Source organism: Nerophis ophidion, linkage group LG14 (genome assembly GCF_033978795.1).
Source record: "Nerophis ophidion isolate RoL-2023_Sa linkage group LG14, RoL_Noph_v1.0, whole genome shotgun sequence".
In the NCBI taxonomy this organism is placed as follows: Eukaryota; Metazoa; Chordata; class Actinopteri; order Syngnathiformes; family Syngnathidae; genus Nerophis; species Nerophis ophidion.
In genome coordinates this window covers 35,728,454-35,751,485 of record NC_084624.1, presented here as the reverse complement: position 1 = coordinate 35,751,485, position 23,032 = coordinate 35,728,454, and the positions used below count along the sequence as shown (strand labels likewise).

Sequence of the window (23,032 nt, the reverse complement as noted above, 5' to 3'; positions counted from 1 at the left end):
GGTGAGGGTAAAAATAAATTACATTTGGTCAATAATAGTGCAATAATAGTGCAAAACAGTATTATAACATCAACAACAAAACACTGAACACACACTCAAATGAGCCTCGGTTGAGCTTCTGCTGGCTGTTCTCATTCACGAGTTCTGCCTTTATTTTTTTCAGCCCACTCATTTCTTCTTTGTGTCTCTTGAAGAGATACAAAGAAAAAATGAGTGAGCTGAAATCACTCACTTTTACTCAAAGACGTGCCGTAACTTTTACTCAAAGACGTGCCCTGAAAAAAAAAAAAAAACTGGCCGGACAACTTAAGACCATTGACTACTGAGTTTAAGACCATTTTAGGAATTTCTAATAAATGTAATACTTTTTAAGGCCTTAATTTTAGATACATGAATTTAAGACTTTTTAAGGATCTGCGGATACCCTGATCACATTCTGTAAAAGACAAATAATTTCATGCAGGCTAATGTTAGCTACCTCTGTCTTTTTCTCTTCCTCTTCTTTTCTCTTTTTTCTTCCCTGGGCACCTGGCAATTTTGGCCGTTTTGACATCTTGTGTGGATTTTTTGATGTGGTGGCGCACCGTGTGGGGGGGGCGTAATGTTGTAACAAATAATATTTCTATTAAATAGGCTTTACTTTGCATTTTAATTAACGTGAGAATATTTTTTGTATTTAGAAATAATAGTACCAACTTTTTTTTTTTTATCCAACATTTGTGGCACTGGCGTGGTGCCCCCTGATGGACGGCGCCCTTAGCATTTGCCTATACGGCCTATGCCATGGGCCGGTGTCAAGCCAAATAAGTGCTCGCTGCGAAATAAGTGCCCAAGCGTGTCGGAGCATATATTTAGCGCCTTAAGGGCGAAATATATGCCCACCCTATTGTATAAAGTGTGTATGGGACGGCTTGCGAAATAATTGCCCCTGTGGATTTGCTGATATTGTTAGCTAAAAGAAATACCGTATCATACCAAAGTTACTGTGATATATATTGTCTTAGGCAATTAAATATGGAGAAACAGCAGGATGAAACAAATAAAATCAGTAGTTTTAATTTTGGGGAGTTAAGCTTTTAAAAATAGTAGACAGTCTCTCTCTCGCCACACACACACACGTTAGTTTGACAATGACTCCGCCCTGCCAAAAAACTGCCCGGCGCACCTGTGGACTGCGCAGGTGCGCGCATGCGCACACACACCCTGGGCACTTATTTCGGCTGGGCGCAAATTTGGCTTGACACCGGCCCTGGACAGACATTCAATATATCACAAATTAATCCCGCATAACAAACCCGTCCATATACTGTAACACGCCAACATCGATCAAACACCCGCACAACACACACGATCCCACAGCCCCAAGTACCGTTCACCTCCCAAAGTTTATACCACACAAATATTGCCCCAAAGTCCCCAAAGTTACGTAGGAGACGTGTGCACGGCGGCAGGCACGTACTGGCAGCAAACAATTGTTCGGAAGCCGCAGTTGTGTACTCACGGTACCGCGTCTGTGCGTCCAACTCAAAAGTCCTCCTGGTAAGAGTCTGTGTTGTCCAGGTTCTCCACAGGCCAATGGTAAGTCACAACAATCGTCAAAAATGAGGATACTTCCATAAAGTGGCTCTGTGGTAAAAAAACGCTGTGACTGACAGGTGCTCCAGGGGGTGTGTCATCTGCTTCCGGATGTCTTTTATATCCCCACATTCATTTACGTTACACTTTTTAATATTAACATGATTTAATACGCCTGTAACAGTTTCATAGTTTAAATGGATGACATAATATGTATATATAATTACTTTCCCAGCTGAGCAAAAGTTAATTGTGACTGGAATATTTATTATATATAGATCAGTGGTTCTTAACAGGGACGTGCACATGATTATCGAGGGGCAGGAGCTCAAAGTCAGAAAAGGGCAGGACATTTTTTTATTTTTTTTGGTCCTTTACACTAGTGGTTCTCAACTTTTTTTCAGTGATGTACCCCCTGTGAACATGTTTTATATTCAAGTACCCCCCAATCAGATCAAAGCATTTTTGGTTGAAAAAAAGAGATAAAGAAGTAAAATACAGCACTATGTCATCAGTTTCTGATTTATTGAATTGTATAACAGTGCAAAATATTGCTCATTTGTAGTGGTCTTTCTTGAACTATTTGGAAAAAAAAGATATAAAAATAACTAAAAACTTTTTGAAAAATAAACAAGTGATTCAATTATAAATAAAGATTTCTACACATAGAAGTAATCATCAACTTAAAGTGCCCTCTTTGGGGATTGTAATAGAGATCCATCTGGATTCATGAACTTAATTCTAAACATTTCTTCAGAAAAAAAGAAATCTTTAACATCAATATTTATGGAACAGGTCTACAACAAATCTAGCTGTCAACACTGAATATTGCATTGTTGCATTTTTTTTCACAGTTTATAAACTTACATCCATATTTTGTTGAATTATTTTTCAATAAATATGTTTATAAAGGATTTTTGAATTGTTGCTATTTTTGGAATATTTAAAAAAAATCTCACGTACCCCTTGGCATACCTTCAAGTACCCCCAGGGGTACGCGTACCCCCATATGAGAACCGCTGCTGTACACAATATGGAAATTTATGTAAAATTAAATTTGCTAATAGGAAGCTAACTACTTAGCTGTGTGTCCTTTGTAGGTAAAAGTGATTGACATTTATTTTGTGTCAACAAATTATTGTCATATTGAGTTAATTCACATTATCATAGGCTTGGAAGACATGAACAGCAACAAAACACTGGTTTATTATTGGGCTATTTATTGTTAAAGATAAGCACTTTAATATTGAACATTGAACAGTGCAACATGAACTTCGAAATAAATAAAATAAAATAAATACCCAAATGAAAAAAACTTCAATGTGAAACTCTGTCCTTCTTCTTTTAACTTGATGAAAACACCATCAAGTTGTAACTTGAGGTTGTCTTTCTCACTTAATGCTCAGACTGAACAACTGAAACGCAATACAACTTTATATCTAAACCTCTACTGTGAGAGAAATGTGATCCGCCGTAAACACAGTGAATTTTATTTTGAAAACCAACCCGGTGTTGTATTTTGTACACTACTTCCTGTCCCGCACGATCTGCTCTGCTCTTTCCGGAATTGATGTGCCGTGCTCAATTGATGCGCTGTGCTCCGACGTCCGGCAAAAACAGAAGCTGACACATTGAATATTAGAATAATACAGCGTTTTTCTGAAATATTACCCATATTAGATGCTGAACAAGTGGACGGCGACTAGACCATAACTCACAGGTTCAAGTTGCTCCACTGTCACGTCTCTTCAGGCCGCAGTTGGCTCTCTGTCTTCTCTCTCACTCACTCACTCGCCCTCTCCCTCTCTCTCTCTGTCGGAAGCGGCAGGCTCAAACAACCCGGTATTACAAGAAAACGTGGAGTTTTTGTACCGCTGTTTTTTTGTTTTGTTTATTTTTTTTACATCCCTAACAGGAATTTATTAATGTTGTTTAAAGAAAAAAAACACACACACAGGCAGAGGGCACTTTTTAAGACGAGGCAAAAAAAAAGGGCAGGTGCTCAAGCACCCATAGGGCCCTATGTGCGCACGTGCCAGGTTCTTAACCTTGTTGGAGGTGCCGAACCCCACCAGTTTCATATGCGCATTCACCAAACCCTTCTCTAGTGAAAAAAAAAATGTTTTTTTCTTAATCTAATCTTAATTTATAAATGTCAATCATGAAATGATGTTATTATATTAAATAAATACAACTAAATATATATATTACAAACAGAAAGTTACAGGAATGTACACTTGATCCCATGTTTACATCTCATTGTGCAACATGTGAAGGTTTTAGTGGCAACTAAATGCGATATCTGAAAGGGGTACGAATTATTTCCAAAGCAGGAACCCCACCTCATGGAAATGACTGCTGTCATTTGATTATAATAATAAAACATTCCACTTGTTATTTAGTCAAGTTTGGGACAAGTGTGCTGCTGGTGTGGCCACATTGCATGTGCACGTCTGACGTATGGAAAATTATAGGGAACATTGTTTAATACGTCAATAGGGAGAAGTTTTTATTCACACGATGGCTGAGGCTCCGCCGAACCCCTGAGGCCGACTCACCAAACCCCTAGGGTTCAATCGAACCCTGGTTAAAAACCACTGATATAGCTGGACCTCTATGGCCACTACAATGTGTTGTGCATATATATATATATATATATATATATATATATATATATATATATATATATATATATATATATATATATATATATATATATATATATATACATATGTATGTGTGTAGTTTTATGAAGTGTTCCTGAGCCCATGTGTTGATATCCTTTACACACTGATGTCTGTTTTTAATGCAGTACCGCCTGAGGGATCAACGGTCCGTAATATCATCGCTTACGTGCAGTGGTTTCTCCAGATTCTCTGAACCTTTTGATGATTTTATGGACCATAGATGGTAAAATCCCTAAACTCCTTGCAATAGCTCGTTGAGAAATGTTGTTCTAAAACTGTTCGACAATTTGCTTACAAATTAGAGACCCTCGCCCCATCCTTGTTTGTGAATTACTTAGCATTTCATGGAAGCTGCTTTTATACCCAATCATGGCACCCACGTGTGCCCAATTAGCCTGCACACCTGTGGGATGTTCCAAATAAGTGTTTGATGAGCATTCCTCAACTTTATCAGTACTTATTGCCAGCTTTCCCAAGTTCTTTGTCACGTGTTGCTGGGATCAAATTTTAAAATTAATAATTATTTGCAAAAGAAAAAATGTTTATCAGTTTGAACATATATATATATATATATATACACATATACACATATACATATATATATATTTTTTTTTTGGGGGGGGGGGGTTGCCGCATCGGAAGTGGTACTGTCAAAACTAAAATAATTGTAAAATAACATATCTAATGTGAAACAAAATATATTTGAACTCACAATACCGCTCGTAGTTGGTTGATTTGAGTGGAGGTGGCATGCAAACCGTTACATTTGCCACCTAATCAACGTATGGCTTCGGTGCCACTTTCTGCTTTCGTAAATTTACTTGTGATCTGACCATCTACACCAGACTGTCATCCATGGCTTTATGGACCTTGCTTTCTGCATTGGTGCACAGTCCTGTTGGACACAGAAAACAAGGAAGCCAGACTGAGTGTGGCGCACAACGTGAATAAGTAGCTCTCTGATTAGCGCCCGGCAGCAGGTGAGCGTGCCGAATGATAATCAGAGGCCGGTGAAACTAATCAGCACCTAGTGTAACCAAAACACAAACCCAGGGGTGCTGAAAACAGAACTGAGGTTGTGAACTTAACAGAACATAGCTAAACTAAACATGATCTGGATAACGGATCATGAAAATTTCACCTTTTTTTTTATTAAGTACATAACTCCACATGTGTTCATTCATAGTTTTGATGCCTTCAGTGCAGTGCTTCTTAACCTTGTTGGGGGACCGAACCCCATGAGTTTCATATGCGCATTCACTGAACCCTTCTTTAGTGAAAAATACAATTTCAATGTTTTTTTCAAATTCAAGACAGAGTTACTGTATTTTTCGGATTATGAGTCGAGGTGTTTTTCATAGTTTGGCCGTGGGTGCGACTTATACTCCGGAAAAAGTAGCCCATGCGCATAGCATGGATCCAACGAATCGATGACTAAATTAATCGCCAATTATTTGTATAATCGATTTCGATTAGTTGTTGTAGCCCTAATTCTAAGTAATTTGGTTAGGGTTAGGGTTAGAGGGTTAGGGCCAGGGTTAGAGAGTTAGGGTTATAATAAGGCTATGCCAAACAAGGCATTAATACATACTTAATAATGACTAGTTAAAAGCCAATGTGTTACTAATTTGCACGTTAATAAGCAACTAATTACGGCTTCCTCCCACTTCCAAAGACATGCACCTGGGGATAGGTTGATTGGCAACACTAAATTGGCCCTAGTGTGTGAATGTGAGTGTGAATGTTGTCTGTCTATCTGTTTTGGCCCTGCGATGAGGTGGCGACTTGTCCAGGGTGTACCCCGCCTTCCGTCCGATTGTAGCTGACATAGGCGCCAGCGCCCCCCGCGACCCCAAAAGGGAATAAGCGGTAGAAAATGGATAGATGGATGGATGTTCCCCATACTAAAGTGTTACCATGTTTTTTCACTGGTGCACAAAATGAACCGTGCATGAACATCTCCTTGTTCAAAGAACAAAACCATCACAGTGCATAAACTCACAACAAATTACTTCTGCTGTTTCCGTATCCGTAATACGCCGATAGGGAGAAGTTTTTATTCACACGATGAGTCGGGTGTGTCTTGACCTCCGCCGAATCCTTGAGCCCGACTCACCGAACCCCTAGGGTTCGATCGAACCCAGGTTAAGAACCACTGCTTCAATTACAATCTACAATAGTCATGAAAATAAAAATAAAAAAATTGAATGAGAAGGTGTGTCCAAACTTTTGGCCTGTACTGTATATACAGTATGAGTCACACAAACTAACAGTCCTGCCTTCTTGCTGTTTTGAAACCCCCGACAGACGACTGCATTGCACCAGGAACTACATCCACATGCATCTGTTCGTGTCCTACATGCTGAGAGCTGTCAGCATCTTCGTGAAGGATGTGGTGCTCTACTCGGGCTCCGCCTTGGAGGTGGAAGAGCGCGTCACGGTGGAAGACCTCAAGTCCATCACCGAGGCTCCCCCGGCCAACAAAGCCCACTTTGTAAGTTTCCGTCTCTTATCAATGTGGTTATTATTTGTTGACAGCACATTTGTCGTGTACCTGAGTAAGGTGAGGTGAGAAGCATGTGAGCCCTCTAAGAGGATGTGGTCTCCATTTTTTTTTTTTTTTTTTTGCAACGTCTCGCTTGCCTTTTCCAGGACTGGAGCAAATAAACTTTTTTGTCAGCATGCCAAGCATTTACTAGGCTTGGCTTTTCCACCCTCCTCCTGTCAAACTGCAGTTTAAACTGTGTGCTTTTCATGCCCGGGTGAATATGCCAGCTAATACTTGTGTTCACTAGGTACTTGTGTGTATTCTGCTCAAGCACTACACAAGTCTTTCCTGCATATTCCATCTTATGTTCATAAAACCGCCTGACTCCCAATCCTTATTATTAATGTATGCAGAATATCAGTTGGAATACTTGTTTACTGATCCCTGAGGGGAATGCGGTGTGTTCTGCATGGGTGTTGATTCAGACCGATCCAAATTAGGGTTGGACGGTATACTGGTACTGGTATAGTATTGCGGTACTATTCATCCATCCATCCATTTTCAACTGCTTATTCCCTTTGGGGTCACGGGGGGCGCTGGTGCCTATATCTCAGCTACAATCGGGTGGAAGGCGGGGTACACCCCGGACAAGTCGCCACCTCATCGAAGGGCCAACACAGATAGACAGACAACACTCACACTCACATTCACACACTAGAGCCAATTTAGTGTTGCCAATCAACCTATCCCCAGGTGCATGTCTTTGGAAGTGGGAGGAAGCTGGAGTACCCGGAGGGAACCCACACATTCACAGGGAGGACATGCAAACTCCACACAGAAATATCCCGAGCCCGGGATTGAACCCAGTCTACTCAGGACCTTTATATTGTGAGGCAGACGCACTAACTCCTCTGCCACCTAATGATGAATCAAAAACGGTACTATATGAAAAGTACCGGTTCCCAGGAATGACCTGACATTGCTGGTTTTGCGAGCAGAGGAGCATGTTCGGCAACGCACAATCACTGAGTACTTACAAGCAATCACAGTGTGTAGACAGAAAAGGGAGAAAGGATGAGTTTTTGCCTAAAATCTGACAATTAAGAGGAAGTTATAACACTGAAATGCCCTCAGGAAGAGTTGCTTTAAGACATGGTTAGCTAGCTAGCGGCGAACATCCATTCACAGTCGGCAGTGTTTTAGCAACTTCTAAATCACTAACATTTGCCTCCATGGCGACGAATAAAGTAAGTTTCTTACAAGTATCATCCCTGAAGTACGAGGAATAGCTAAACATGCTTCACTACACACCGTAGGAGGATACAATAGCTAACCGCTAACAGTTAGCTAGCACCCTGAATGTAAACAAATGCCCTTGCTGGATCTACACCTACTCAGTGGCCTAGTGGTTAGAGTGTCCACCCTGAGATCGGTAGGCTGTGAGTTTAAAACCTCGACCGAGTCATAACAAAGACTATGAAAATGGGACCCATTACCTCCCTGCTTGGCACTCAGCATCAAGGGTTGGAATTTGTCAGTGGTATTTGTTGTTGAACCCCGAGATGCAGAGATGGAGGCAGGCATGGTATATGAAAACCTGATTTAATTAAAACTACACAAGAACAAACAAAAAGCACGCACGTGGGCGGAATAACAAACCAAGAGAGCTAGCACTGGGAGCTAGAAAAGCAAAAAGGAACTTTAGCATGGAAGCTAGAGGATAACAAACAGAAAAACTGGAAATAGCTAATGGCTAACAAAAACAGCTTACCGCTACGACGACCAGGACAAGATGTAGCACGACAGGTATAAGCTGAAATCATGCCGGACACGACAGGTAGCAAAGACACAAGAGTGACATGAGGCAACGACAATACAATACAATGTTCCAGCAACTGACACAAGACAAAGCAGGTACAAATAGGAGCGATCTGATTGGCAACAGGTGTGGCCAGGTGCCAATCAGCCGCAGCTGAGGAGGAACACAGCACTCAGGGAACAAGACAGGAAGCTGACAGAAAATAAGAGCACTAGACATGAACTAAAGACAGGAGATACTAAACACAGAGGAAACAGACAAATGCAGAGGAAAAAACTAAAACATAGACAAACTGTCAGGGGAAAGTCTGACAGAATTGGGGGTTAAATCACCAATAATGATTCCTGGGCGTGGACACCACAGCTGCTCACTGCTCGCCTCACCTCCCAGCGGGTGAACAAGGGGATGGGTCAAATGCAGAGGACAAATTTCACTACATCTAGTGTGTGTGTGAGACAATCAATGGTACTTTAACATCCACTGTAATGATACCAAGTGCAGGAGCAACTCAGTATGATTACATAGATATTTTCTATCATCATGACATCTTTTTTACCTTTTTTTTCAAATTTCACATTATGTTTAAATACTCAGGAAATATGTCCCTGGACACGTGAGGACTTTGAATGTGACCAATGTATGATCCAATGTAACTACTTGGTATCGGATCGATACCTAAATTATTTTGGTATCATCCAAAACTAATTTTAAGTATCAAACAACGGAAGAATAAGCGATTATTACATTTGAACAGAAGTGTAGATAGAACATGTTGAAACAGAATATTAGCAGATATTAACAATAAATGAACAAGTGGATTACTAATCAATTTTACAGCTTGTCACTCATAATTTTAACAAAATAAAATGACACAATATGTTACTGCATACGTCAGCAGACTAATTGGTAGGCTTTATTTTTTACTTACTTATAAAATATAAGTTGTCTTGTATGTTCACTGTTTTATTTAAGGACAACATTGCAATAAGAAACATATGTTTAAATAACCCCTAAGATTTTTTGTTAAAATAAAGCCAATCATGCCATTTTTTATGGTCCCCCTTATTTAGAAAAGTACCGAAAAGTATTGAAATTTTGGTACCAGTACAGGTACTAAAATATTGGTATCGGGACAACACTAATCCTAAATAGAGCAACATATATCCAGTGTACAATACCACAGCTCATAAATAATACAAGTGAGTTACAGCATGTCTTAAAGGGACAGGACACTACATGATCAGTAATCCTCCACGAGTGGCCTTTAATGACAACGCAGCGGCACAACTAGAGCAGAATCTGTTTGCTCTCCTGGGGGATGAGGGGGACGTCCTCTGCTCATTACAAAAGCACATGGTGTTAAATGGATCGCGATGAGTCCAATCCCAAATCATGTATGAGAAGACACAATGTGGTTTGTTATGTTAGCGTCACGCAACATGCACACTCTTTGCATGTCGGGACAGACTTTTGTATTCATATTTCTGGGTTGTATTTTCATATCTGTCCATGGACGTGTTCCCAGAATCTCCCACCCCGTGAAAAACAACCGTGCAGGGGTTTTATCTTAAGGGGGTCTCAGCTGTTGCCATCGCCACCTTTTAATCAAGTCCTAAATAGAAAGAAAATATGTGCCATCCACTCTGTGCCCTTCGTCCTCCACTTTATCCTTCATTTTTCTTTCCGGAACTACAACAGCACATTTAAAGTACACCATCTGTTGCTATCTGGCCTCAAAAGACCTTCCCCAAATTGTGTAAATCTACGTACTTCTCCTTCTTTGGTCCTCAATAACTTCTTTTCTGAGCCAAACTACAAAACCCAAAACCAGTGAAGTTGGCACGTTGTGTAAATCGTAAATAAAAACAGAATACAATGATTTGCAAATCCTTTTTCAACTTATATTCAATTGAATAGACCGCAAAGACAATATATTTAATGTTCAAACTTAGAAACTATTTTTTTGTGTGCAAATAATCATTAACTTGGAATTTAATGGCAGCAAAAAGTTGCAAAAAAGTAGAGAAGACCAATTTCTGAAGCTTTTCAGGTGGAATTATTTCCCATTCTTGCTTGATGTACAGCTTAAGTTGTTCAACAGTCCGGGGTCTGCGTTGTGGTATTTTAGGCTTCATATTGCGCCACATATTTTCAATGGGAGACAGGTCTGGACTACAGGCAGGCCAGTCTAGTACCCGCACTCTCACTATGAAGCCACGCTGTTGTACAACGTGACTTGGCATTGTCTTGCTGAAATAAGCAGGGGCGTCCATGAAAAAGACGTTGCTTGGATGACAACATATGTTGCTCCAAAACCTGTATGTACCTTTCAGCATTAATGGTGCCTTCACAGATGTGTAAGTTACCCATGCCTTGGGCACTAATACACCCCCATACATTCACAGATGCTGGCTTTTGAACTTTGCACTTTTAACAGTCCGGGTGGTTCTTTTCCTCTTTGGTCCGTAGGACACAACGTCCACAGTTTCCAAAAACGATTTAAAATGTGGACTCGTCAGAACACTTTTCCACTTTGCATCAGTCCATCTTAGATGAGCTCAGGCCCAGCGAAGCCAGCGGTGTGTTTATTTATTTTTATTTAGCCTTTATTTAACCAGGTAATAATCCCATTGAGATCAAAGATCTCTTTTCCAAGGGAGACCTGGCCAAGAGGGTGTTGTTGATGAATGGCATTGGCTTTGCATTGTAGAGTTTTAACTGGCACTTACAGATGTAGCGACAAACTGTAGTTACTGACATTGGTTTTCTGAAGTATTTCTGAGCCCATGTGTTGACATCCTTTACACACTGATTTCAGTTTTTGATTTAGTACTGCCTGAGGGCTCGAAGGTCACGACCTTGCCGCTTACATGCAGTGATTTCTCCAGATTCTTGGAACCTTTTGATGATAATACGGACCGTAGATGGTGAAATCCCTAAATTCCTTTCAATAGCTTGTTTAGAAATGTTCTTAAACTGTTGGACAAATTGCTCACACATTTGTTCACAAAGTGGTTACCCTCGCCCCATCCTTTTTTGTGATGGTTGGGGGGGGATTCTTTTTTCTTTTTTTTAAAGTAACGTTTACAGACTACATCCCTGCAGACTTTATTGATCTATATTGATATATATATTATATATATAACATTTTATTTAAAATTCTTCTGCGGCCTGTGTCGAGCCGCGGCCCTGTGGTTGGGGACCACTGTTATAAAAGACATTTTATTCAAATCAATTCAAACTTTATTTATAAATCCTATTTCATGCATAAAATAAATGCAACAAGTGCTTTGCAGACTCAAAAACAATGCCACAACACCCCCACCCCCACTCCGCCCTCCCGGATTGGAATTTCACAAGAAAAAGGTCACAATTTCACAAGTATTATAATAAAAGTCGTAATTTTACTCAAAGCAAGTCCACATTTTGTAAGAACAATTGAAAATGTGTGCAATAATATGATAAAAGTTGGAATTGCATTCAAAAACAGTCACAGTTTTACAAGAAAGGCTTAAACTTTAGTCAATTTCATAAAAATAGTCACAATTTTATAAGAAACCCTTCACATTTAGGCAATATTATAATAATAATCAAAATTTTCCTGGCAAAGTAATGACAAAAGTCATAATTTTACTCAACAAATTTCACTATTTCACAATAACGACAAAAGAAATTGGCAACATTGTGGTATAAGTCAGAATTGTATATAACAAGTGTCACCATTCTGCAGTAAAAAGTTTGAATTTTATCAATCAATCAATCAATGCCTAATTATATAGCCCTAAATCACAAGTGTCTCAAAGGGGTGCACAAACCACAACAACATCCTCGGTACAGAGCCCACATAAGGGCAAGGAAAAACTCACCTCAGTGGGACGTCGGTGACAGTGACATTAAATAGACATTTTACGGGAAAATATTTCCAAATTACAGAAACAGAAAGAATATGACAAATTGTTCCCAGTTTTATAAGAAAAAAGTTAACACATAGTGAGAAAAAGACTGCTTTTAGTTATTTATTTTTTTGTTTTGTTTGTTTGTAATATTTTTTTCTCTTCATTATTTACTTCGTTTTTACAGTATGTCTCTATATAGCCATCCATTTTCTACCGCTTATTCCCTGTTGTGGTCGCGGGGGGCGCTGGCGCCTATCTCAGCTACAATCGGGCGGAAGGCGGGGTACAGCCTGGACAAGTTGCCACCTCATCGCAGGGCCGTCTCTATTTTTTTTTCTTTATTATCATTTTAATACATTAAAAAAAAAAAAAAATTATACATTTTGGCCAAAGGGGGCGCATTTCAATTTATTACACACCTTTGTTATTTCATATGTTGGTCAGAGGGGGAGCACTTCAAATATCTTACACACACTTGTTATTTCATATATTGGCCAGAGGGGGAGCACTTCAAATTTTCTACACACACTTGTTATTTCATATGTTGGCCAGAAGGGGAGCACTTCAAATTTCTTACACACACTTGTTATTTCATATTTTGGCCAGAAGGGGAGCACTTCAAATTTCTTACACACACTTGTTATTTCATATGTTGGCCAGAGGGGGGAGCACTTACATTTTTTTACACACAGTTGTTATTTCATATGTTGGCCAGAGGGGGAGCAGTTCAAATTTCTTACACACACTTATTTCATATGTTGGCCAGAGGGGGAGCACTTCAAATTTCTTACACACACTTGTTATTTCATATGTTGGCCAGAAGGGGCGCACTTCAAATTTCTTACACACACTTGTTATTTCATATCTTGGCCACAGGGGGAGCACTTTTAATACCGACACAGTCAATCCCTCCTTTTTGGGACCACCCTAATTTTGATAGATCTCACCGCCAGGGGTGCAAATGAGACATTCTCCATGAGATGCAATGGTTTTCCGTGCTGGGACCATGATTTATGTTCTAACTTGTTCACCGGTCCTCAAATGGAAGGTAATGTTCCTTGTCAACGTCTCAAGAAGGGTAGAAATACAAGAACACACACAAGAATGCATTATTACCACTTCTGGGTCCCTCCAATCAAATTCCAATCAATATACATCTGCCCAAAGCACACAAGCCTCCAGCGCACATATTAGAGTGTTTTATATTCCTCTTGTCTCTGTGCAGATTGGCTGCAAGGCGGCCGTCACCTTGTTCATGTACTTCCTGGCCACCAATTACTACTGGATCCTGGTGGAAGGTCTGTACCTGCACAGCCTCATCTTCATGACCTTCTTCTCGGACCGAAAGTACCTATGGGGATTCACTCTGATCGGATGGGGTGAGTTTGAGGCGGGTGGAGAGAAATCTAAACGTGAACTACTGCATGGAAAGCGACTTCTCAGCACCTGCATTGTACACACTGTGCGTACTGTTACCTCGGCACAGCGCATACAATGTGGATGCTGCGTTGTTGCCACGTCGCTTTCAACTGAATGAACAAACTACACAACAAAAAAATCAACACGTCACTTGTGTTTTTGCTCCCATTTTTCCACAAGGTCAAGTCAATGACCTGAAACCTTTTCTATGCACAGAAAATTCGTATTACTTAAATACTGTTGACACACTTCCCTTCCATCCATCCATCCATTTTCTACCGCTTATTCCCTTTCGGGTCGTGGGGGGCGCTGGTGCCTATCTCAGCTACAATCGGGCGGAAGGCGGGGTACATCCTGCTTTGCCAAAACAATCCATCGACATCACAGGTGTGGCATATCAAGATGCTGATTAGGCCGTGTGTTTCCCACTTAGGCCTTCAGTGATGTCTGACTTCAATGATTACCTCTCAAAATACCATCATTTATGTCACCACATGACCATTGCTGGAGAAATACTGTACAGAAACTGTGACGCTTAGCTGGCATTGTGGATATGCGGGTGTGTTCTCTCTTTAATGCAGGCGGACTGGACACAGCGTGAAGATAAGAAATGATGCTATGTTTCTATTATAAAACAGACTAAGGACAAAAAGACTTGCACGGGCACTGAAGACAAAACCAACAGAACTAGCATGGGAGCTAGAAAAAACTGAAAGCGCTAGCATGTGAGCTAGGGACACAAACGAAGGAATAGCATGGAAGCTAACAAATACAAAAAAACTTTTACCACAATAAGAATCAGCGACGTCACCTGTTGCCTCGATCAGCAAACTAGACTGCAAGACCAAATGAACAAAAAGGGCAGGCTTAAATAAAGGAGATAATCACAGAGCAGGTGCGTGTGAAAAACAAGATGCAGGTGATACTAATACGTAACTATGGCAACGGAAACAATAAGGAAGTGCCACCAGGAACTAAGGAAGACAAATACCAAACAGGATGTGATACAAAGACGGAACAAAAACAGAATATGACATGATCCAAGTAGCGGATCATAACAGAAACACATTTACGCACTACTGTGCATTGAGCCACATCAACAGTGTACAAAACGGGTTATTTTCTGGTGCATTTAAAAATCAATAAAAAAGCATCAGCATTTAAAACATATCAATCAATCAAAGTTCATTTATATAGCCCTTAATCACAAGTGTCTCAAAGGGCTGCACAATTCACAACGACTTCCTCGGCTCAGATCCCACATCAGAGCAAGAAAAAACTCAAGGATACAATGAGAAACTTTGGAGGGGACACCCCTTGGGTGACCGGTGCAATAGACATTGAGTGGATCTAGTTAATAATGTGAGAGTCCAGTTCATAGTGGGGCTAGCAGGGGATCATCTTGAGTGGAGACAAGTCAGCAGCGCAGAGACGTCCCCAACTGATGCACAGAAGAGTGGTCCACCCCGGGTCCCGACTTTGAACAGCTAGCGCCACATCTGTGGTCACCTAATAACCTCTCCATGCAGGAGAGGGGGGCAGAGCAAAAAAGACACGGCATATCAGCTGGTCTAAAATGGTAAAGGCTAGCGTATACAATGAGTTTTGAGATGGGACTTAAATGCTTCTACATATCTTATGAGGTACTGTCAGAATTAAAATTGCAAAAAACATTAAAAGTCAAAAAAATAAAATATTTGTACTCACAATTTATAGTACCTAATCGGCGCCACATAATCCAGTGGCCCCCCTTGTAAGTCGGCTGATTCGAGTGGAAATGGCGAGCATTTCCCCATTTCATCGCCAGAACAGCTGAGCTAGCTTCAGGGGTTGGCCGACATCATCTCACAAGATGTAGTTTCTCTTTAAATATCCTTCTTGAAAATGGCCTTGCAAATATATATTTGCCACCTAATCAACGTTTTGTTCTCTTTTTCTGCTGTCCCGGTCCGGCTACGGCGCAATGCTTCCCGCTTCCTGCTTAATTTGAAACTTGTGAATGTATACTCACTTTGGAGTGACAAGTGAGTATCCAATCACAGTCTCGTTAACATCAGGCTACCGAGTTAGGCTACTGTCAACAACTTGTGATGTGATTGCCTATCGCAACTGTTTCTCAGTCCAATCCAATCCACTTTAATTATACAGCACATTTAAACAACAAAAAAGTTTCCAAAGTGTTGCACAAAAATATTAAAAACAAGATTCCAATACTATCCTTAGCTCCACCAATAACTGAATAAAAACTAAATGAATAAATGTAAAACCAATACAAAATAAATATGATTAAAAACTATTTTAAAGGGTAAAACTAATCAAAACAATAAATAGAAATGCAAATTTAAAAACACAGAGGACCACACAACTCACGTAGTGTTAAAAGCCAGAGAATAAAAGTGGGTCTTAAAGGCCTACTGAAATGAGATTTTATTCAAACGGGGATAGCAGGTCCATTCTATGTGTCATACTTGATCATTTCGCGATATTGCCATATTTTTGCTGAAAGGATTTAGTAGAGAACATCCACGATAAAGTTTGCAACTTTTGGTGCTAAGAGAAAAGCCCTGCCTCTACCGGAAGTCGCAGACAATGACGTCACATGTTGGTGGCTCCTCACATATTCACATTGTTTTTAATGGGAGCCTCCAACAAAAACAGCTATTCAGCCCGAGAAAACGACAATTTCCCCATTAATTTGAGCGAGGATGAAAGATTCATGTTTGAGGATATTGATAGCGACGGACTAGGAAAAAAAAACGTGATTGCATTGGAACGGATTCCGATGTTTTCAGACACATTTACTAGGATAATTCTGGGAAATTCCTTATCTTTCTATTGTGTTGCTAGTGTTTTAGTGAGTTTAACAGTACCTGATAGTCGGAGGTGTGTGTCCACGGCCGGGTGTCTTGACGCATCTAATGTCTCAGGGAAGTCGAAGGCAGCTGTATGGGCGGCACAAGCTCAGCTGATATCCGGTAAAAAGCGACTTTTTACCACAATTTTCTCACCGAAACCTGCTGGTTGACATTCAGTTGGGATCCATGTTCGCTGTGATCCATAGTAAAGTTTCACCTCTGTGAATTTTAAACAAGGAATCACCGTGTGTTTGTGTGGCTAAAGGCTAAAGCTTCCCAACTCCATCTTTCTACTTTGACTTCTCCAATATCAATTGAACAAATTGCAAAGGATTCAGCAACACAGATCTCCAAAATACTGTGTAATTATGCCGTTAAAGCAGATGACTTTTAGCTGTGTGTGTGCGCAGCGCTCATATTTCATAACAGCCCATGACGTCAAGCGTACACGTCATCATTACGCGACGTTTTCAAGAAAAAACTCCCGGGAAATTTGCAATTTAGTAAACTAAAAAGGCCGTATTGGCATGTGTTGCAATGTTAATATTTCATCATTGATATATAAACTATCAGACTGCGTGGTGGGTAGTAGTGGGTTTCTGTAGGCCTTTAAGACAAGACTTAAAACACTCCACTGTGGAACCAGTTTGAACATGGAGGGGCAGAGTGTTCCAGAGCTTAGGTCCGACCATAGAGAAGGCCCTGTCTCCCCTGGTTTTAAGTCTTGTATTGGGCACCACGACCTGGAGCTGGCTCTCGGACCTCAGAGCGCGCCCAGGAGTGTAAATTTGGATGAGGTCCGAGATATGATGAGGTGCCAGTCCATGCAAAGCTTTAAAACCAAACAGCAACATTTTAAAATCAAATTAAAAATGAACAGGGAGCCAGTGCAGCGTCTCAAGAATAGGGGTTATATGCTGGCGTTTCCTTGTTAAAAGTGCCGCGTTTTGGACTAACTGCAACCAGGGGAGACCTTTTTGGCTAATGCCCGCATAAAGTGCATTGCAGTAGTCCAGGCAACTTGAAATAAAAGCATGCATGACTTGTTCAAAAAGTTTAAAAGATAAAAACAGTTTTACTTTTGCTGAAAGACGAAGATGATTAAAAAAAACACAATTTTTAAACCCCACTGACCTGTTTGAAGAGTTTAAAATCACTGCCTATAGTGATGCCAAGGCTGGTGACTTTGGGACGCACATACAGTCGCGGTCAAAAGTTGACATACACTTGCAAAGAACATAATGTCATGGCTGTCTTAAGTTTCCAATAATTGCTACAACTCTTATTTTTTGTGATTAAAGCACATACTTGTTGGTCACAAAAAACATTCATCAAGTTTGGTTCTTTAATGAATTTATTATGGGTCTTCTGAAAATGTGACCAAATCTGCTGGGTCAAAAGTATACATACAGCAATGTTAATATTTGGTTACATGTCCCTTGGCAAGTTTCACAGAAATAAGGTGCTTTCGGTAGCCATCCACAAACTTCTGGCAAACTTGACCACGCATCTTGACAAAATTGGTGCAGTTCAGTTAAGTTTGTTGTTTTTCTGACATGGACTTGTTTCTTCAGCATTGTCCACACATTTAAGTCAGGACTTTGGAAAGGCCATTCTAAAACCCTAATTCCAGCCTGATTTAGCCATTCCTTAACCACTTTTGACGTGTGTTTGTGGTCATAGTCCTGTTGTAACTCCCAACTGCGCCCAAGACCCAACCTCCGGGCTGATGATTTTAGATTGTTTGTTTTTCATTGTCCCAATTACTCTCTGTAAATCACCAGTTCTATTGGTAGCAAAACAGGCCCAGAGCATAATACAACCACCACCCTGCTTGACGGTAGGGTGGTGTTTCTGGGATTAAAGGCCTCACCTTTTCTCCTCCAAAGTGGTTCCCAACTTAAACAAGCTGAAAAACTTATTCGGGTGTTACCATTTTGTTGTCAATTGTACGGAATATGTACTGAACTCTGCAATCTACTAATAAAAGTTTCAATCAATCAATCATTGCTGGGTATTGTGGCCAAACAGCTCAGTTTTTGTTTCATCTGACATCACATGGACAAAGATAAGACCTTCTGGAGGAAAGTTCTGTGGTCGACTGTAATTTTTCAATGGTTCCAAGTCAATGAGGGCCGGACCAAAAACAAAATTTCCGGTTTTTCCTTATTCACTCTTTAAACATTCTGGGTTAACCAAGCCTTGGTGTCACATAGACAGTTGAGAAGGGGAGTCAGGGGGCCGTGGCCTTTTGAAATTGGCATAAAAATTTGGCGGTCATCTGTATAAAAATGATAAGACACTACATGCCTCTCAAAAATCTCTCCAAGAGGGAGGCGATAAAGAACGAACAGGATGGTTCCCAGAATAGATCCCTGGGGTGTCCCCCAGCCTGACAGAGAAGGACTTCTCTGACAGTAGGATCTGAACCCCTCCAATGCAGTCCCCCTGATACCCATACAGTCTCTCAGGCGGTCTAAAAGAATCGTGTGGTCAAAGGCAGCTGTGCGATCTAAAAGCACTAAAATGGCAGAGCTGCCAGAATCAGACATTAATGGCCTACTGAAATGAGATTTTACCCCGCCTTTCGCCCGATTGTAGCTGAGATAGGAACCAGCTCCCCCCGCGACCCCAAAGGGAATAAGTGGGAGAAAAAGGATGGATGGATGAAATGCGATTTTCTTATTTAAACAGGGATAGCAGGTCCATTCTATGTGTCATACTTGATCATTTCGCGATATCGCCATATTTTTGCTGAAAGGATTTAGTAGAGAACATCGACAATAAAGTTTGCAACTTTTGGTGCTGATAAAAAAGCCTTGCCTTTACCGGAAGTCGCAGACGATGACGTCACAAGGGTGAGGGCTCCTCACTTCCTCACATTGTTTTTAATGGGAGCCTCCAACAAAAAGGGCTATTCGGACCGAGAAAACGACAATTTCCCCATTAATTTCAGCGAGGATGAAAGTTTTGCGGATGATGATATTGATAGCGAAGGATGAGAAAAATATAGAAAATAATAAAGTAAAAAAAAAAGGTGATTGCATTGGGACGGATTCAGATGTTTTTAGACACATTTACTAGGATAATTCTGGGAAATCCCTTATCTTTCTATTGTGTTGCTAGTGTTTTAGTGAGATTAAATAGTACCTGATAGTCGGAGAGGTGTGTCCACGGGTGTCTTTACCCCAGTCTCAGAGGGAAGTCACGGCAGATACAAGGACGGCGCAAACTCCACTGATCTCCGGTAAGAGGCGACTTTTTGACACAATTTTCTCACCGAAACCTGCCGGTTGACAAGTGGTAGGGAACCATGTTCGCTTGACAGCTCTGATCCATAGTAAAGCTTCACCTCCGGGAATTTTAAACAAGGAATCACCGTGTGTTTGTGTGGCTAAAGGCTAAAGATTTCCAACTCCATCTTTCTACTTTGACTTCTCCATTATTAATTGAACAAATTGCTAAAGATTCAGCAACACAGATGTCCAGAATACTGTGTAATTGCGCGATGAAAAGAGACGACTTTTAGGCGTAAGTGGTGCTGCGCTAATATTTCCTGACAGTCCTTGACATCATGCGTACACGTCATCATTCAGCGACGTTTTCAACAAGAACCTCCGCAGGACATTTAAAATTGCAATTTAGTGAACTAAACTGGCCGTATCGGCATGTTTTGCAATGTTAATATTTCATCATTGATATATAAACTATCAGACTGTGGTCGGTAGCAGTGGGTTTCAGTAGGCCTTTAAAAGTAAGTCATTAAAAACCTTTAAAAGTGCAGGTTCAGTACTGTGCAAAGCTTTGTATCCAGAATGAAATGGATCTAAAGAGCTGTTTTCATCTAAAATAGGTTGCAGTAGCACCTAACACATTTCTCCAAAATGTTTGACACCAAAGTTCATTTAGAAATAAGCCGATAATTTGACAATCTTGTAGGCTCAAGACCTGTTTGTTTTTTAATCAAAGGCTCAACAAGAGCTCCTTTACAAAAAAAGACGGCACACTGCCAGAAATCAAGCTGCTGTTGATGATGTCCCTAACAGAAAAATCATTAGAGTCCCAGACCTCTTTAAAACAGCAAGAGGGGACTGGGTCTGTGGGACAAGACAAGGGTTTTAGTTTGTCAACTATTCCTGGCTTGTTGACAATATTTGAAATTAAGTCTGACAGATATTTTGTTTTCTTAGCTTCAACCACACTTTATTAATTCCTACAATTTGGTAAGAGGCCTCCAAGTGATCCCCTTTCAACCTACGCTCCACCCTCCGCCACTCTTTCTGAGCTGTGACGATGGTGTCATTAAGCCAAGGCTCCTGTTTTGGCTTTGGACGTGTAGCTCTGAGGGGCGCTATACTGTCCAGAATCTCAGAACATGTGGTAATAAAAGAGCACATCAAGTTCCACAAACCATGTTAAAGGCCTACTGAAACCCACTACTACCCACCACACAGTCTAATAGTTTATATATCAATGATGAAATATTAACATTGCAACACATGCCAATACGGCATTTGTAGTTTACTAAATTGCAATTTTAAATTTCCCGGGAGTTTCGTCTTGAAAACGTAGTGTAATGATGACGTGTACGCAAGACGTCACGGGTTTTAAGGAAATATGAGCGCTGCGTATTTTGGAGATCTGTGTTGCTGAATGTTTTGCAATTTTTTCAATTAATAATGGAGAAGTCAAAGTAGAAAGATGGACTTGGGAAGCTTTAGCCTTTAGCCACACAAACACACGGTGATTCCTTGTTTAAAATTCCTGGAGGTGAAACTTTACAATGGATCAGAGCGCGGTCAAGTGAACATGAATCACAACGGAATGTCAACTAGCAGGTTTCGGTGAGAAAATTGTGGTTAAAAAGTCGCTTCTTACCGGAGATCAGCTGAGCTTGTGCCGTCCATAGCTGCCGTCGACTCCCCTGAGACATTGGCGTCAAGACACCCGTGGACAAACCCCTTCGACTATCAGGTACTGTTAAACTCACTAAAACACTAGCAACACAAAATAAAAATAAGGGATTTCCCAGAAATATCCTAGTAAATGTGTCTAAAAACATCTGAATCCGTCCCAATGCAATCGCGTTTTATTTTATTTTTTACTTGTTTTTTTTTGTTTTTTGTTTTTTTCTAGTCTGTCGCTATCAATATCCTCAAACACAAATCTTTCATCCTCGCTCAAATGAATGGGGAAATTGTTGTTTTCTCGGTCCGAATAGCACTTTTTCTTGGAGGCTCCCATTAAAAACAATGTGAATATGTGAGGAGCCCCCACACTTGTGACGTCACCGTCTGCGACTTCCGGTAAAGGCAGGGCTTTTTTGTCAGCATCAAAAGTTGCGAACTTTATCGTGGATGTTCTCTACTAAATCCTTTCAGCAAAAATATGGCAATATCGCGAAATGATCAAGTATGACACAGAATGGACCTGCTATCCCCGTTTAAATAGGAACATCTCATTTCAATAGGCCTTTAAACCCAGATTCTGATCTAACAAAGGTCTTAACTCATTCTCCTTCTATGCCACATCAATATGGAATGCACTCCCAACAGGTGTAAAAGAAATTGCATCTCTACCCTCCTTCACAACCGCACTAAAAGAACACCTCCAGGCAACTACAACCCTAGAATAACACTCTCCCCCCACCAACTCCCACCTCCCTGTATTGCAAATAATCAAATGTTTATACTTGTTCTTATGCTTTCTGAGCTCACTATGTTCACTGCTCGCTGTACATATGCTACGAAGTCAGACCTACACTGTCTCAATGTCCATTTCTCAGATTATATTATTGTTTATGACTGAAGTTCTTACCAGCTTACCACACATTCTGAAAATGCTATTGCAAAAATAAAGAAAACCATTAAAAAAGTGGAATGAGGTGCAATCTAACTAGAAAAAGTTGGCTGTTTTTTTTCTTTTGTCTCTTAGTTTCTTTTTTTTGTCATTGCGCCAAAAAAAAAAAAAATTCTAACACTAATAATGAATTATTGACCTATTCAAGGCTCCAATTATTTCAAATATCCATCCATTTTCTACCGCTTATTCCCTTTGGGGTCGCGGGGGGCGCTGGTGCCTATCTCAGCTACAATCGGGCAGAAATATTTCACTTTAAAATGCTTAATATGGAAAATATTGCATATATTGTGTGGTTGCCATAGAAACCATTGTTTTAATTGACAAAAGAGCATAAAAAAACAGACGAAATAAAAGTCCAAACATAAAATCGACAGATATATCTGAAGTTTAACTTGTAACTTAAGTTGAAAAAACTAATAAAAATGTATCAC

At 40.4% G+C, this 23,032-nt stretch overlaps 1 protein-coding gene across 2 annotated transcripts in view; it reads left to right on the top strand.

The window, feature by feature from the left end:
* pth1r (parathyroid hormone 1 receptor) overlaps positions 1–23,032 on the top strand; it is a 213,176-nt gene that overhangs the window by 163,520 nt on the left and 26,624 nt on the right. For both annotated transcript variants that reach the window (XR_009809620.1, XM_061920547.1), the window contains exons 6-7: positions 6,570–6,756; positions 13,691–13,844. Coding sequence is in view for 1 of the 2 variants with exons in the window: in XM_061920547.1 (XP_061776531.1) it covers positions 6,570–6,756; positions 13,691–13,844 (341 nt within the window). In the remaining variant the exon portion in view is untranslated. The remainder of the gene's footprint in view (positions 1–6,569; positions 6,757–13,690; positions 13,845–23,032) is intronic.